This window comes from Lycium barbarum, chromosome 5 (genome assembly GCF_019175385.1).
Source record: "Lycium barbarum isolate Lr01 chromosome 5, ASM1917538v2, whole genome shotgun sequence".
NCBI classification, from domain to species: Eukaryota; Viridiplantae; Streptophyta; class Magnoliopsida; order Solanales; family Solanaceae; genus Lycium; species Lycium barbarum.
Genome location: NC_083341.1, coordinates 133,413,787 through 133,429,305, shown reverse-complemented (window position 1 = coordinate 133,429,305; position 15,519 = coordinate 133,413,787). Strand labels below are relative to the sequence as shown.

The 15,519-nt window shown below is 32.7% G+C and overlaps 2 protein-coding genes across 2 annotated transcripts; one reads left to right on the top strand and one right to left on the bottom strand.

Moving 5' to 3' along the window:
* The first annotated feature begins 7,377 nt into the window (after nt 1-7,377).
* LOC132641648 (uncharacterized) lies at nt 7,378-10,428 on the top strand. Its single transcript, XM_060358704.1, has 2 exons — nt 7,378-8,434; nt 10,265-10,428. The coding sequence occupies exons 1-2, from the start codon at nt 7,487-7,489 to the stop codon at nt 10,280-10,282; spliced, it is 966 nt and encodes a 321-aa protein (XP_060214687.1). The 5' UTR covers nt 7,378-7,486; the 3' UTR covers nt 10,283-10,428.
* Nucleotides 10,429-10,591: 163 nt separating this feature from the next.
* Nucleotides 10,592-14,632, bottom strand: LOC132641647 (meiotic recombination protein DMC1 homolog). Its single transcript, XM_060358703.1, has 13 exons — nt 14,333-14,632; nt 12,961-13,052; nt 12,781-12,852; nt 12,648-12,686; nt 12,326-12,383; nt 12,177-12,222; nt 12,034-12,079; nt 11,832-11,893; nt 11,618-11,684; nt 11,404-11,496; nt 11,254-11,322; nt 11,055-11,133; nt 10,592-10,783 (listed from the first exon to the last, which is right to left on the bottom strand). The coding sequence occupies exons 1-13, from the start codon at nt 14,427-14,429 to the stop codon at nt 10,623-10,625; spliced, it is 981 nt and encodes a 326-aa protein (XP_060214686.1). The 5' UTR covers nt 14,430-14,632; the 3' UTR covers nt 10,592-10,622.
* Nucleotides 14,633-15,519: the final 887 nt, after the last annotated feature.

Sequence of the window (15,519 nt, the reverse complement as noted above, 5' to 3'; positions counted from 1 at the left end):
AAATCTTTTATTGTTAGTCCTATGTCATGCCATTTGCAAAAAAAAATCCTTAGATTTTTCGTGGCTCCAAACTCTCTTTGATACACGTTATTAGAAGAGAGTACTGTATGAATTGTTAAAACACAAATTAAAACATTAATTAAAATCAACATACTCATAAAGTTTTGCACAGAAAATTTCTTATATGATGTTAGTGAACAAAAATTTCTCCTTGCAACGTGTTATGTTGTTGATTTTCTGTATGATAAACATTACCATAAGCCCATAACTATTTGTATTTGAGAAAAACACTCTTTAAAGGCGCAGAACAAAGAAGAGAACAACTTCACGTTATCCACAAGATCAAGATAATTGTCCAAATAATAAAAAGGAAAAAAAATGAAAATTGCATAAGATATTTTTTAAAAATTAAAGCAGTTATGTGATTTTCTCTCCGCTTTTCAGTTGTGCTAATTATTAGAGGGTAAGATTCAAACTCAAAATCAAAAAAAGATGGACGAAGAAGAAGAAAGAGAGCATGACATTATATATGCATATTTATGAAAGCACATATTTGTGAATGAAAATTAGGTAAACAATAAACAAAATAATCATGAAATTGAGCATAAAATTGAATGGAATTAGCAGTGGTGTGCATACACAGAGATAAATAATCTAAGAATATGTAAAACTCACATATTGAAATTGCTGCAATTATAGGGACAAGATAATCCAACGATCTTTGTAATACTTTTAGGAAGCAAGTTTAACTTTTTCAGTTGCGTGTTTGTACCAAAAACTCTTTGCTTGAACCCCCCCAAATGCTACTTGAAATGATATTTAAAGGACTACTCCATTTTAATTCTGCATGGAGGAAATGAAAGGTTGGAGTAGTAAATATTGAGACTTTTCAGTTTATTTACAATAGAAAATAAGAATAAGTGGAGTAGTAAATTCTGAAACATTCAAGTTTTTACAATAAAGAATAGGAATAAATGGATGAGTAACAATTGATACATTTATTCTTGAACAATAAAAAAACTAAAAATAGTAGGGAAAAAGGCAAAAATTAAAGAAGAAAAAAAAAAATAAATAGGATTCTGGGCTAAAGAGATGTGTCACATCATCTTTCACTATAATAATTACGCTAAATGCATCTATTTAATTTTTCCTTTCCGCTGTAATATATATACCTACTTAACTTTTTCTCTTCCACTATAGTTATTTATTATATAGATATATTATTTACCGTTAATAATTATAAATATTTCTATTATTTATGGACAATATATTTTTTGTATCTACCTTATTTTAAAAAACCCAAGAATCTAAATATAACTATTGAGCTTTTCCTCTTCCACTATAGCTATTAGTTCTTATTAGATATTAAAAGAATCATTTTTGGATTTTAATGGCATAAAACCTTTATCATTCTTTTATAAGTGCTCATTTGTTACTTATTATGTTCTTTGAGCACAATATATAACAAAAATATTTTTATACTTTTCTCTAACGAAGGAGAACTACAGTCCTGTATCACCAAAAAATTATTTTGCTGAACAACTATGTTGTATCACCATTTTTTCAACAAAAGACACATTTGTAGAAGCAACTTTGAGTCTTAGTATTCAACCGAAGCAACTTTTAAGTCTTAAATTATAGGTAGTTCATCTACTACAAACAATTTTCATATCTCTAAATGGTGTGTATTTAATAGCAAAATTTATACTATAAAATCTCCATATGATTTGATATCTGAGAAATTAAATAGGCACACGAACCTATAACTTCAAGTTGAACCATCTCGGATAATAAAATGGACTGTAGTTTAAATGTCAAATACCTTATTGGAATCCCGTTTGACTTAAACAAATTAACTGAAGTCCGAAATCTTCGAAGCCCTTTGCCATCCATCAAATGTACTTTTGCAACATCTACTTCAATATTTTCACGGTATAAATTGAAATTAGAAAAGAAAATGAAGTATATTAAATTAAATCAACCTACCTCGTGCGAGATCCGACATTCATCAAGTGAAATTTCATGTAAAAAAAAGTATTCTACTAAAAAATAAGAGCTTTCTAGTCCAAAGAAAATTCATTCACTTTCCCCGTTTCTTTCATTATTTATACTTTCTCAAGGAAGGAGCATTTCTTTAACAGTTGACCTTTGGATTTCTTTTACATAAAAACTTTAGAATTCTAGCTCACTATAAAAATTGGTGAGCCTTTGGGAAGAAAACGGTAGTCTGAGTTGGGTGCTTCATAATGGAAGAAACAGTTGTTTCATTAATATGGACTCTTAAAATCTTAATATCAAATAAATGGAGAATTATGCACGATTTTCCACAATTATTAGTGTAGATCCTTGTGAACTTTTCATTAGCCACGAACAATTCAAGAAGGCTTTCAATTGTCCATTATTATTTTCATTAATTGTTGCAACATTAAAATTGACTTTGAAAGAAAAAAACTTGAGCACATTTAACATAATTAAGAGAGTTAAATGGGTGTTTTTACAAAGAAGATAAATAAGAAAATAGGAAAAATGTCAAAAAAAGGAGAAAAAAAGATAAATGCCAATGGAGGACATAGAGAGGTGTCACATAGGATTGTTTATGCCTAGATTTATGTTATATATAGATTAAAGGAGAAGTACTTCATATCAGTTCACAAATAACCACTTTTCAGTTCTTGTAATTAAAAAATAGTTAGGAGTATTAATTTCACAAATGAAACTACAAAATATTATTATGGCATTTCACCTGTAGAATTTGAAATTCCGTGCTATTTTTCAAAGTCCTGATAAAAAATGAACAGATTAATTATGCAGGATCAGCCCAATATGTCTATTGTGTAGTTGTAGAATTTCTTTTGCTTTTTTAAATCCTCCGATATCTGAAGCCCACTATTCGATTAGTTCGCATTTGCATCGGGTAAACCTACTATGCGGAGGTACGGACTCTCTTCAAGAATTTCTATATTTCGAGAGCTGGAACTCGAGATCTCTAATCAAGACCGAAGGGATTCGAATCTTTCCGGTACACTAGCTAGAAGAAGTTTGACTCAAGAAAATTTAATTATTTCATTTCCCAGAGATTTTAGGAACAAACAGAACTAAAGTCTAGATAATGTCACTTTTTACATCTAGCATTGACTGATTATTTAGCAATTACATTAAAGTTGTGGTCTTCGGAATGGAATCCATTTTTATTTCTGAATTAATAAGCCATTCACCTGAATTTTATCATTATTCGTATAAAATATGAAAGTCTGAAAGACAAGAAAACGAGATAATACAACGAAAATACTGAAATTATACAAGGAATCAAATATGCATAATAGGAAGTTATGGATTTTGTTGCAACTGAACACAAAGACATCCACTTTTTTTATGATCCAATTACACAAGTATTTTTAAAAGGTGCATCTTTCATAAAACAAGTACAGCAAGCCAAACATTCACTACAATCACCGTGGGAAGTACAACTTCTCCAACAAGTTGGGAGTTGTGAAAGTAGTCTCCTTTCGAGTCCTGAGAAATCATGACATCTAGAGCAGCTATGACTTGTATCTTCGAGAACCACGATACATTAACTGAATCATTCATCATTATAATTATCAAAATAAAATTATATCTGATATAACATTAAAAACACATATCCAATGCCAAGCATAGAAAAAAATGTGTACATATATACATGTAGATAAAGAAAAGAGATACTCACTAGTGGTTGCGACAAGAAGAATGGTAATGATGGAACAAAGTTTAAGCAACACCATATTTAAGAATTATACGTCACACTTTATGAAAGTTTTTGAATGAGCATCTCACTGCTTTTCAATGACCGTACTTTATAGACCTCCTCTATAAATAAATTGGCTCTCAAGCATGTGATATAATTTTTTTTCTCGTTTTTTTTTTGTTTATCACTTTAAATTGTTTTTATATTCAATCAACTATATAAAATGAAACGTTTGACCAAGAAGCTAAGTATAATGAGTTTCCTAGCTATGTACCCATTTTATGAGTTAACATAATTTCAGATCCGTTACTTTTGTTAGATGCATGTGAGCTTTGATATACAAATTAAATCTTCAAAAAAGAAAAATAAAAACATTATTTATGCTTTTCTATTGTGATGTGTATTGCAACAATTAAGTTTATGATCATATATATGGTTAAGAGACTGTACTCGCTAGTACACAAAAAAAAAAAATCCATGTAATTTTGAAAATATTTTCTTGATTTCTGAAAAATTTAAAATCACTTACTATTTCAGGCTTGAGAACACAACTTTTCGGTTTCTCACTAGCTAGTCTATTCCTTTTCAGAATTAAGATGTATTGATATTAGTTATTACATGAAGAAATCCAACCTTCTTCTCATTACGTTACTCATATAAGAGTCCGATTAAATTCAGATTCTCGATGGAAAATTCTATATTTTGGGATATATAAAAGACTCCCTAACAAATTAAAGCAATTTCATACCCACAACTCAAATTTGAAAGCACCGGTTAAGGATGAAAAATACTTTCCACTTCGAGTACAAAATTGCCCTGATTGGGGTAGAAAGGCTGTTAGCTTTACTAATTCTCTTTTTTAGTTTAATCATTCGATATTTAGTACCCATTAGAATTCATGCAGCGTAAACCTCATTAAAGGGGCAAGCGCCTCCTACTAGGAATTTTGTTTAAATCAATCGATATTCAGTATTTTTTACATAGTTTTCAAATATATTAATTTTATTTGAAATTTAAAAAAAAAATGATGTTCAAATTCAAGATCAAAATTTAAATTTTGAATTTCGGTAATGTAGAAATTAAGTAGGCATTTGGCCATAAGAATTATTTACTTTATTCTGGAATTTTTTTTCACTTTTCAGCGTTTGGCCATAAGAATTCCGAATACAACTTCAATACCAAAAACTCCAAGAACTTGTTTTTTTTTACTTTTTTCACTTTTTTACAACTACATTTCACCAAAAACTTTCAAAAACTATGGCCAAACACAACTCCAACTCCAACTCCAAAATTCCAAAAAGAGTGAAAAAAATTTTTGGTATCTATGGACAAACGGGACCTAAGAGAAAAGAACTAATTTGTGAAAAATTTCTGATTACTTCTTGACTCGACTGTGCATGAATTTATACAAGTTTGTTAGCTTCAATATAATATAAAGAATAAATGGAATATTTCTATACAGCTGCTAATTCTCTATTGGGTGTGAAAAATAAACAACCTAACTCACTATTCTTCTGGAAGGAATTTGGGAAAATAAACTTGATTCTTCTGGGAATAAACCTCGGGCCAGATATGTGCAGAATTCCTTTTAACTTCGTTCAGGCCCAAAAACTCAATTGTGGCCCAATAAACTCAATGTAACCGATGGACTCATTTAGGACACAAACCTTGTTCCTCTTTCAATTGTTCACGACCAACTTCATCTTCATCGTACTTCCTTTGATCCGTAACCTCAATATCAACTGTAGAAAGAGAATGAAGGGGAGTATTCAAGCACGAAAAGTATCACGTAAATTAGGACAGAGAAAGTAACTGGTATTAAGAAATTTACATTATATATATAAATATTACTCTCTACGTCCAATCTTACTTTTCATGTATACTAAATTAGATGCGCGTTTTTACTTGTCCAGTTTGAAAATCAAAGATAATTTATTATTGCATACCTGTTTTACCCTTATTATTAATTATGGAGTTGGAAACTTTAAGAAATTGTTAGTGGCTGCACAACTTTTATAATGTGTTTGATTAATTTCAATCACTAGATGACTTAGATCACTTGAAAAAAAATGTCTCATATTAACAATTTCGAGTCCACAAAAATGATTTTCAATGTACAGGATCTTGATAAAATAAGATCTTTAAAGTTAAATTATCTTTAAATATAAATAGTGATTTTTCTTAAATCTAAAAAATTCATATCGTATAAAATGAAAAAGGTGATAAATTCAACTTTTTAAATGTGGGCGTGGGCCTGTACTCCTGGGAGGTAATCAACTGTAAGGTTAAAAAACATCTTTGCCCACTGCTTGCTATATTCCTGGATCTAAATTAAGAGTTTAGAATTTAGAATAATAATAGACTATGAAGTTATTTTGATAAAGATATATTTATTGTTCAATTTGTAAAATATTGAGCCCGTACTGGCACAGACCAGTCTCACCTAGTTATACAAGATTGTGGTAGCAGCTACTACCTTCTAAACAAGAAAGTTGGAATGTGTAAAATTTTTTTGACTTTTCGGAACGGCGTAATCCAAGTTTTTTTACTAGACAAATATCTTTTGTCCCCCCTACAATTGAAAAGGGATTAATATTACCCTCCATTATACTATCAATTTTTATAATGCCATTAACGTTATAAAAGTGACTCAAGTTTGTCATTTCTGTGTTAACTCCTTCTATTTTAGCCAAAATAACATGCCAACTCACCAAATCAATCTTTTTTCTTCCATCACAACCCAAAATCACCGACACCTTTATCCCTGTATATCTTCACCAACAACATAAACCATGTACCTAGACATTATTAATATAACTGCGGACAGTTTTAAGCCTTTTTCAATAGTATAACGGAATACACCTCCATTTCAAGTAAAATCAGGAAAGGTAAAATAATACTCCACTACTCTATGATTGAATCAGGGGAAAATGACAACGTTGGTCCTTCAGTTAACGTGTTATTCCATTATTAGTCTTTATGTTACTATTTCACAAAGCATATTAAATCATCAATTAAAAATAAAGTGCCATTTTGGTCCCTAAACTATTTGACGTTAACTTTTCCACCCATGTGTATGTCCTTTTTATGTCGATCACCCTTTTGTACTCTTTTAATTGAGAGCAATAAAGTTAACATCAAGGATTAGAATTGCGCACTTCTTTTAATTTAACGTCAAAATGTGCTTTCACCGAATAAGACAAGGATCAAAGTTGGAATAATGCAAATAACCCAAGGACTTCAATAGCTAATTTCCGTTGAATCGGAAAAAGGAAGGAAAGCCGAAGTAGGTAACATCAAATTGGGATTCGGGTCGGCCGACAACCTTGTACTTTCTCGGTCTCAAATCATTTGTTATTTTTTGTTTTATGCGCCTCTTGTGAAACATTAATTAGGAATGATATTTGACTAATTTTACTCTAATTTATGTTTAAGTTATAGTCTCTTATCATTAAATGTTTATTATATTAATGATAAAATTTTACTAAGGTAAAATAGAAAAAAATAATTAATTATGCCTTGAATTCCTAAAACGATAAATAATTTAATTATTTTTAGTAATCACGATAAATAATTTGAGACAACTATTTTTAGTAACAAATAATTTGAGACGGAGGTAGTAAAACCTAATTAACACCAAATTGGGATTGGATTGCTCTTATAAAAAAAGGAGGCTGCTCGGTTTCGTTTATTCATCCAAAAAAAAGAAGAAGGAAGTTTGGTACTCCTCATTAGAAAGAAAGAAAGAATATCACAAACAAGATGGTTGCTGAAGTTGCAGTTCCAGTTCCAATGTTGATGCTGGCCGAGAAGGAAGGGAATGAAGAAAAACGTGAGTTTTTTGACTTAATAAAGGGTGTCACCTACACTATGAGTTTCCCAGAACTTGTGGGAAAACGCTGTTTGGGTGTTGGAATTCCAGGATGGATTTTCACAGCAGATGGCAAAGGGAATATGAATTTGTTCCATCTCAATTCTCGTTCTCTTATAGAATTGCCTCACATGGACACACTCAAGGGTTTTGATGCAGATCATGTACGCGGTTACTGCGAGTATTATGTTGAAAAAGCACTGCTCTCTTCGGATCCTCATACAACCGACGACTATATTTTGATGATTATTCAAGGAGTACCTCGTTCATTAGCTTACTGGAAACCTGGAAAGAAGGGGTTTATTACACCAGGACTGCCCGAACGGGCCTATTCTGATGTAACATGGCATGATGGCCAGTTTTATGGAGTTGATTATGGGGGAAACGTTGTAATCTTGGACTTTAGAGGAGGGTTAGAACCAACCATTGGAAGGGTAGTTAAAGGAGTGCCTTCTGAGTTTATTTGTGGAATGCGGCTCTACATTGTGCATTCTTTAGGTGACCTATTTGTGATCACTCGAGATGGAGTTTGTAACCACCCCGAAACAAATTCATATGGTGTTGAAGAATTTATTGTTAGCAAGGTGGATGTGGATAATGAGAGTTATGAGGAGGTTGATGATTTGGAGAAGAGGGCACTCTTCCTCGGGTTTAGTGCCTCTTTGGTTGTCGAACAATATGGATGCAAAGCGAACCATATATATTTTACTGATGATTGTTCTGAGGCCTACTATTCTAGTGAAAAAGGAGGTGGCAAGGACATGGGCATATACAACTTGTTTGAGGATACCATTGAGCCTCACTATACCGGTGAATCCTACCACAGATTCAGTCCACCTGTATGGATCTTCAACACTCCTTTCTCTGTTTAGTTTTGATTTTAGGAGTTCCAGAATAAGTACTTTGCTAATAAGTGTGTTGCCTTTAGTAGCTACTTGTTAATTTGTCTTTATTTCCTAGCTTTCTTTTTGTTGGATTTACATGTATTAGTTCTCTTTGGGTAATAGTTGATAGTAATATTTATTTCTCCTAATTCCTACTCCTTTCTTTTTGTCCGAATTGCATGCCATACAAAATTGTGATATTAGCTACCTTCTAATCGCCGGAGAAGAATAAAGTTAAATAAGAAGAAAGAAGGTTCTTTTTTCATTGATGATCTCAAAGAATCTGTAAATAAGAGTATATGCGCACTATATTGACCCTATCATTTAGCTCAAGATTCAATAATGTTGCTCCAAATTTACAGTTTCCTTCTTTACAACAAAGAATCTTAAAAGAAATACAATAAAATCTGCATACAATCAAATTCTAAGAATAAAGCCTTAAATATCTCAACCTTGAAAACAAAGAAATGCACTAATAATAGGATGCGAATAGTAACAAAGAAGATCTCATCTCATGTCAGCATAACGAGCTAAAGAAACTTGACAAGCATTCAGTATCGCATGAAGCTATTAAAGATTCCCTCAAATCAACCTCAATTCCCCAATTTCACTTAAAATTACCTAATTTTCTTCTTTTAAACTGACCCCATCCATTAAACTAATTTAACCCATATGAAATAACACCCAAATCTCATTTCTCTCTTCTTCCTCACATTTACACCAGCCATCACCCCCACCCCCTCCACCATGAATCACCTTTCATCCACCACCACTCTCCTCCATTATCTTGGACTCCCTCCATCCCATTTTATACGAAGTTATTTGACTTGACACGAAGTTTAAGAAATAAATGAAAACTTTTGAAATTTGTGATCTAAAACAAACCACATAAATTTGTGTGGTTAGAAATCGTTTCATAAAATTGAATTTTTACTAAATATAGAAATGTGTAATTTCTTTTTGGGACTGACTAAAAAGGCAAAGACGTCGTATAAATTAGGACCCAGGGAGTCCTGTTTCTGACATTTTTTGCTAAAAGAAATTCTTATAGTCCGGACTATCCCAAGAACCAACAGAGGAAACAACACTACGGAAGGTCCTCCATTATCTTGGCATAAGATGCATAGAAAGGTTAAAAGCACATTAATGCCCCGGAAGAGTGCCTCATTTCATCTTTTCCTCGTCTCCAGCTTAGTAATTGCACATAGTAGATGAAAACTTAATGATTGCATTTATGGAAAAAGAAATTACAAAATAATAAACTGAAAAAAGTTGGAAAGTTGAATGAAACACATAGAAACAGAAATGCTGGTAAATTGTGCTAAAAAGTGACATGTAACACTTGAATTGTAGGCTGACTTCTCATTTAACCTTATACCTTGCAATATCTCTAATGCATACGCAACTACTGTCAGTGGATCATGCCTTCCTTTCTTTCTCAATTGGTCATACAAACGAAGTGATCATTGTTATTTCTGTTTGTAAATAACAAATTGTTATGAAAAAACCAACCCATTTCTCATTAGTAAAAGACAACAAACGAAGTGATCATTGTTATTGAGGCTTACAGGACTTTGAGGGATAGAGGTCCATCAGCAATATCTATATTATGCAGTTTTTTCTATCCCATTTAGCGTGATTATATTTTACAGAGATAAATTCTATATATCTGAGATTGGTGCATCTCTTCTTTCCACTGAGTCGAGATTAGTGCAGTTAAACTAGATAGTTCAGTTATTCTAATTTTCTTGACGAAAACACATTTAATTTTCCAAATAACACCAGGAGGATGCTAAGGACTGAAGATCAGCTAGGACTTGCAGAGATCGAGCTGCTCATGCTTACTGTCCACTTTTATATTTTGATGTTTACCTTTTAATGTTAGCAATAAATATATCAGTTTAGCATAAATAAGTTCGTAAGACAATGTTTTCTTGCATTTATCGTGGTTGCGTGCTGTGTTATAACTGTTCCGCTTACTTTCTTGCTCTTAGAAGATGGGACAATCTGAAGAGTCTTAGTTGTCTTGTATTATTCACAGACGATTCACAAAGTGTTGACATGCAATAGCATAATAGACATATGCTTATGTTGGCAGTTTCGGTTAGCATGCAGTTTTAGCCCTAATACTTCATCTGATCCTCTATGTTGGAAGATTTGGTGCATCGTACACCTTGCAGACTCGTTGCTCTCCATCGCCCTTCCTGAACATTAGTCGTATGGTAGGTGTGTGAGCAAGGACATGACCTCCTGCTGGTTTCTTTGGATCTGATATGAACACACCACTGCCTGGATCAGCTATAACTGCACTCACCAATCCAAGTACTTGTGTTAGCAAGCGTAGAGTTTCAACGTAGTGAAAGGCAATCAATATACAGTAATATAAAAATTAAACAAAGTTTGTTTATCTGTTTGGAAAGTGCCATGCAAAGAGTATTACATAGGAAGTTTCAGAGTCGAATCCATTTACATCAAACACTTAGGAAGTAACACTGTGTCTATGCACTCATGCCTTCTGCTTTAACTCTAAAACATATCAGCATTTTGAAGATTTGCACAAGGTTGGGTTCTCTACCTTGATTGGTCATGTAAACAGCGACATTAAATTCCTCAGCTATCTTTATCAGTCGGGACAGCATCTGAGCCAACTTTTGCTGGAAATGACAAGAAGGTGTAAGCATTCAAAAGAAAGTGTACCAGAACAGGTGATCGCAGGCTCCTTTTTAACAGAAGGAAGTAAGTAAATCAAATATCATGCTGGTATTTAGTTATACCGGTCGATCTGCAAGCCCTCCTCTTCCAGTGAAATCGACTTGAAATAAAGCGATCACAGAGTCAACAATCTGCAAGTAAAATTTCAGTATCTGAGACAACTACCATCGGTGGTGGTCTTATTCCAGATAAACCAAAGTTGTGGCTTTCACCAGAAGTCTGAAAGGCTCTTCAGCCATTTTTGCTGTCAGACCAAGAAGCAGGTTGTGTTGATACTCATATGAGCATGCACGAGCATAAATGATCTGGTGAATTCACATGATAAGAGGAAAAAAAAAAAAGGAATGATAAGAAAATCAGCTGAGCAATCAGCAAGCTAAACAAAGAGCGGTAGATCATTAAATGAGGGTATAAACGATGCGTTACGTTGTCAAGAACTGCTCCCGCGTCCATTCCAAATCTTTCAGCAATGAGCACAACACGATCTGACCGACTACAATACACTTAGTTGAGGAAAAAAAGATAGAACAGAAGGGAAGCATTCTCTTGAGTTTCTACAGCTGCTACACCATGAAGAGACTAATAGGTGCTTGCTTGAATTTTCAAGCCATATGAGTATAGGAAATATTGGCAAGGATACAATGTTCCCTCAGTGTCAATGTAAACCACCTTTCCATTCCCACCCTTCATACTAGTAGGAAGCTGCAATGAATCAGACAAATGGATTGAGGATTTTGTCAAATTCAGGATGATACAATTGTTAAGCGTAAAGTATAAAGGATAATGAGTAATCTAGATGGTCAAGAGATATTTCACTGCTTCTGATTAGATCAGAGGTGAACCTGAGTAGAGACATATAGAGTATCAGCAAGTTGTATCTTTCCAGATCTGAATAAATTGTTCATTCAGCAAAGAGTTACATTTTAATATTCTACTAATTAATGCTTCTATCGTAAAGCTAAAACAATAGACAGTTGATTCTTACCTGAATTCACCAAAAGCTTCAGCGATTGCTGAAATTTCTATCCCTCCTTCAAAAGTTCACATAGAAAAAGAAAACAATCAGAATCAGGAGCGGTTTCTGTATAAAGAAAAAGCACTCAGGATTCAATCACGTAGGACCAAAAAGATTACCTTCTAAGAGCTCATCCAGTGCCTGGCTTCCAGTTGTGATAAAAACTACTTGCTTCCTCTATAACAAACATGTAGTTTTCACTATTCAGGTATCTTATTAAATAAGGCACAAATAGAAACTCTGCACTTTCTAAAATGCCACACAAGCAGAAGAATGAAAGTGGGTGGCAAGGAAAACAAAAACAGTGATTCTATTTCATACGAGCCTGATCCTATTTAATTATTGAGGTGACTTCAATGAATTAGTAACGTACAATAGAATCAGTCCGACAAACACCAGTAAGTTCATGCATAAAATGGTAAGAGAAAAGAAAATGTATACTTCGAGGAGAACATCAATCCCAGTAATATAGCCGAAGTTCTGCAAGGATTACGAAAAGAGAAAGTGAGTAGCAGCAGAAACAGATGATGGTATCATCGACAGGAATATAACTATCAGAATATAAATCTCTAACCACTATCTTCTCAGCTGCTTCACAGATGTTATCAACTTTTGCCTCAGATAACCCTTTGATCCGAGTCAATTTCTGGAAACAAGACAATTTTAATACTTATTAGAAGAGAGAGTGAAGAACGGAAGTATAAGCAGCACTTTGTGGCTAATAACACGAGTAGTTTTTTTTTTTTTCCTTCACCTTATCACAGTGCATCATCAAGCCATTGCAGGTGTAGATACCCGCGTCTTGTAGCTTCTTTACATCCCCAACATTGATTCCATGAGATATCACTGCATCAATGATCCATCATGTTAAACAAACTTCGCTGATTCAACTTGTAATTCTTAGGGAAGTTCGTCAGAAGTCTACATGAATTTATATTTGAAACTAAAACATAGAGTATAGCTTAATGTCTTTATCTTTCCAGCTTAAGATCTGCTTTGTACTGTTAAACATTCAATTGTTTAAGTTCGAACAGATAGTCATCTACTAAAGACTACTCCATGACAATACCTTAAAAGTAGATATCGGGAACAAACAACAACTATATACATCAACGATCTGTACTAAACTACTTCAGAGAAAAAACATAATGTATTTCACAGCTAACAAAATCAGAGCCAGATCTAAAGTAAACTAACATGAATTTCAAAGCTAAACAAAGTTGCTGTTGAATTTCGAAGCTCAACAACGTAACTAACAAATATAGATCGCTCAGTAAAGGATACTGAAATTTTGAATTTAAACAATGCTACAGTTGAAATTTGAAGAAAAACATAATGTATCACTGAATACGAACAAATTCGGCCAGATATACGGTAAAACTAACATGAATTTCGAAGCTAAACAAAGTTGCTGTTGAATTTCGAAGCTCGACAACGTAACTAACAAGTATAATTCACGCATTAAAGGATACTGAAATTTTGAATTTAAACAATGCTACAGTTGAAATTTGAAGAAAAACATAATGTATCACTGAATACGAACAAATTCGGCCAGATATACGGTAAAACTAACATGAATTTCGAAGCTAAACAAAGTTGCTGTTGAATTTCGAAGCTCAACAACGTAACTAACAAGTATAATTCACGCATTAAAGGATACTGAAATTTTGAATTTAAACAATGCTACAGTTGAAATTTGAAGAAAAACATAATGTATCACACTACATACAAACAAATTCGGCCCGATATACGGTAAAACTAACATGAATTTCGAAGCTAAGCAAAGTTGCTGTTGAATTTCGAAGCTCAACAACGTAACTAACAAATATAAATCACGCATTAAAGGATACTGAAATTTTGAATTTAAACAATGCTACGGTTGAATTTTGAAGAAAAACACAATTTATCACTGCATGCGAACAAATTCGGCCATATCTACGGTCAAACTAACATGAATTTCGAAGCTAAACAAAGTTGCTGTTGAATTTTCAGGAGAAATGAAATTAATGTACTCTGAAGCATAGCCATAACTTTCATCAACGAATAAATACACGCAGTAAAGGATTTTAAACAATGCTATGGATAAATTTTGAAGAAAACTTCAAAACGAGTATACGATTAATTACGTTTATCATTAATAGCTTCTAATAAGTGTTCTTCATTTTCGATCTCTTCTCGTTCAAGGAGCTGTAAGTGTTCTTCATGTCTGAAATCAAAACACATTATAATATATCAGAAAAATAACAAAATCGTAACTACAAGAGAAATAAACACCGTAATTACCTAAATGCAATCATTTTCATCAGAATTCCAGAAATCAAAACACAAAAAACTACAATTATCGAATAACTAATCATTTTCATCAAAACTCTAGAAATCAAAACACAAAAAACTACACGAACTAGAGGAAAAAAAAAAACAGAAAGATGGAACTAGGAATCAGAGTGTTTTTCAGTCTCTTGATGAGACTGAAGATCTCCTAAGGTTTTGAAGACGTTATCACACGCTGAACAGATAAAATCTTCTCCTTTATGTGTTGAATGGTTGTGTGACGTTAGGCTGTTAGTGAAAGGGAAGTGAGCAGAGCAGCGGTAGCAGTAAGGTTCTGGTTGTTTTCTAGCTAGTTTTCTTCTCAACTTTCCTTTTCCCATTTCAAAATTCTAACAAATGAAGTTTAAAATTTACGCCCACTTATTTATAGGAAAAAAATTATAGGCGCGAATTAGATTTCACCTTGAAAAGTTCCTTCTAGGAGCTGTTTGGACATAGTAGTGTATTGATTTTTAAGCTCTTTTCTAATTTTTATGGTGTTTGAAAAAGATAAAAAATATTTTTATGTACTTATTTTTAGGTTAAAAAAAAAGTACAAAAATAAGTTTTAGTCAAAAGTTGGGTATTTTCAACTCATGACTTTTAGCATTTACTCTATCCGTCCCATATTAGTTGACCACATTACTAAAAATATTCGTCCCAAAATACTTGTCCATTTACAAAATTCAAGTAATAGCTCAGTTAATTAACTACCTCAACTTTCACCACGTTGTAGTCCCCTACCCCATTTCCCCTTCCCCTACCCCTACGTAATAATTTTTTTTTAAAAAAAGATAGAATTAATTAAAGTTTTCCTATTTTGACCTTAACATTAATTGTTTTTTAAAGTAACCAATATTAATTAGAGTACAATTTATTGAAGAGAGATAAGAGTAATGTTGTAAAAGTACACTTGTATTTATGATTTCTTAATTGACAAATAATATGGGCCGAAGGAAGTAGCTTATAAGCTACTTTTTAAAAACCAATCTAAACACCCTCT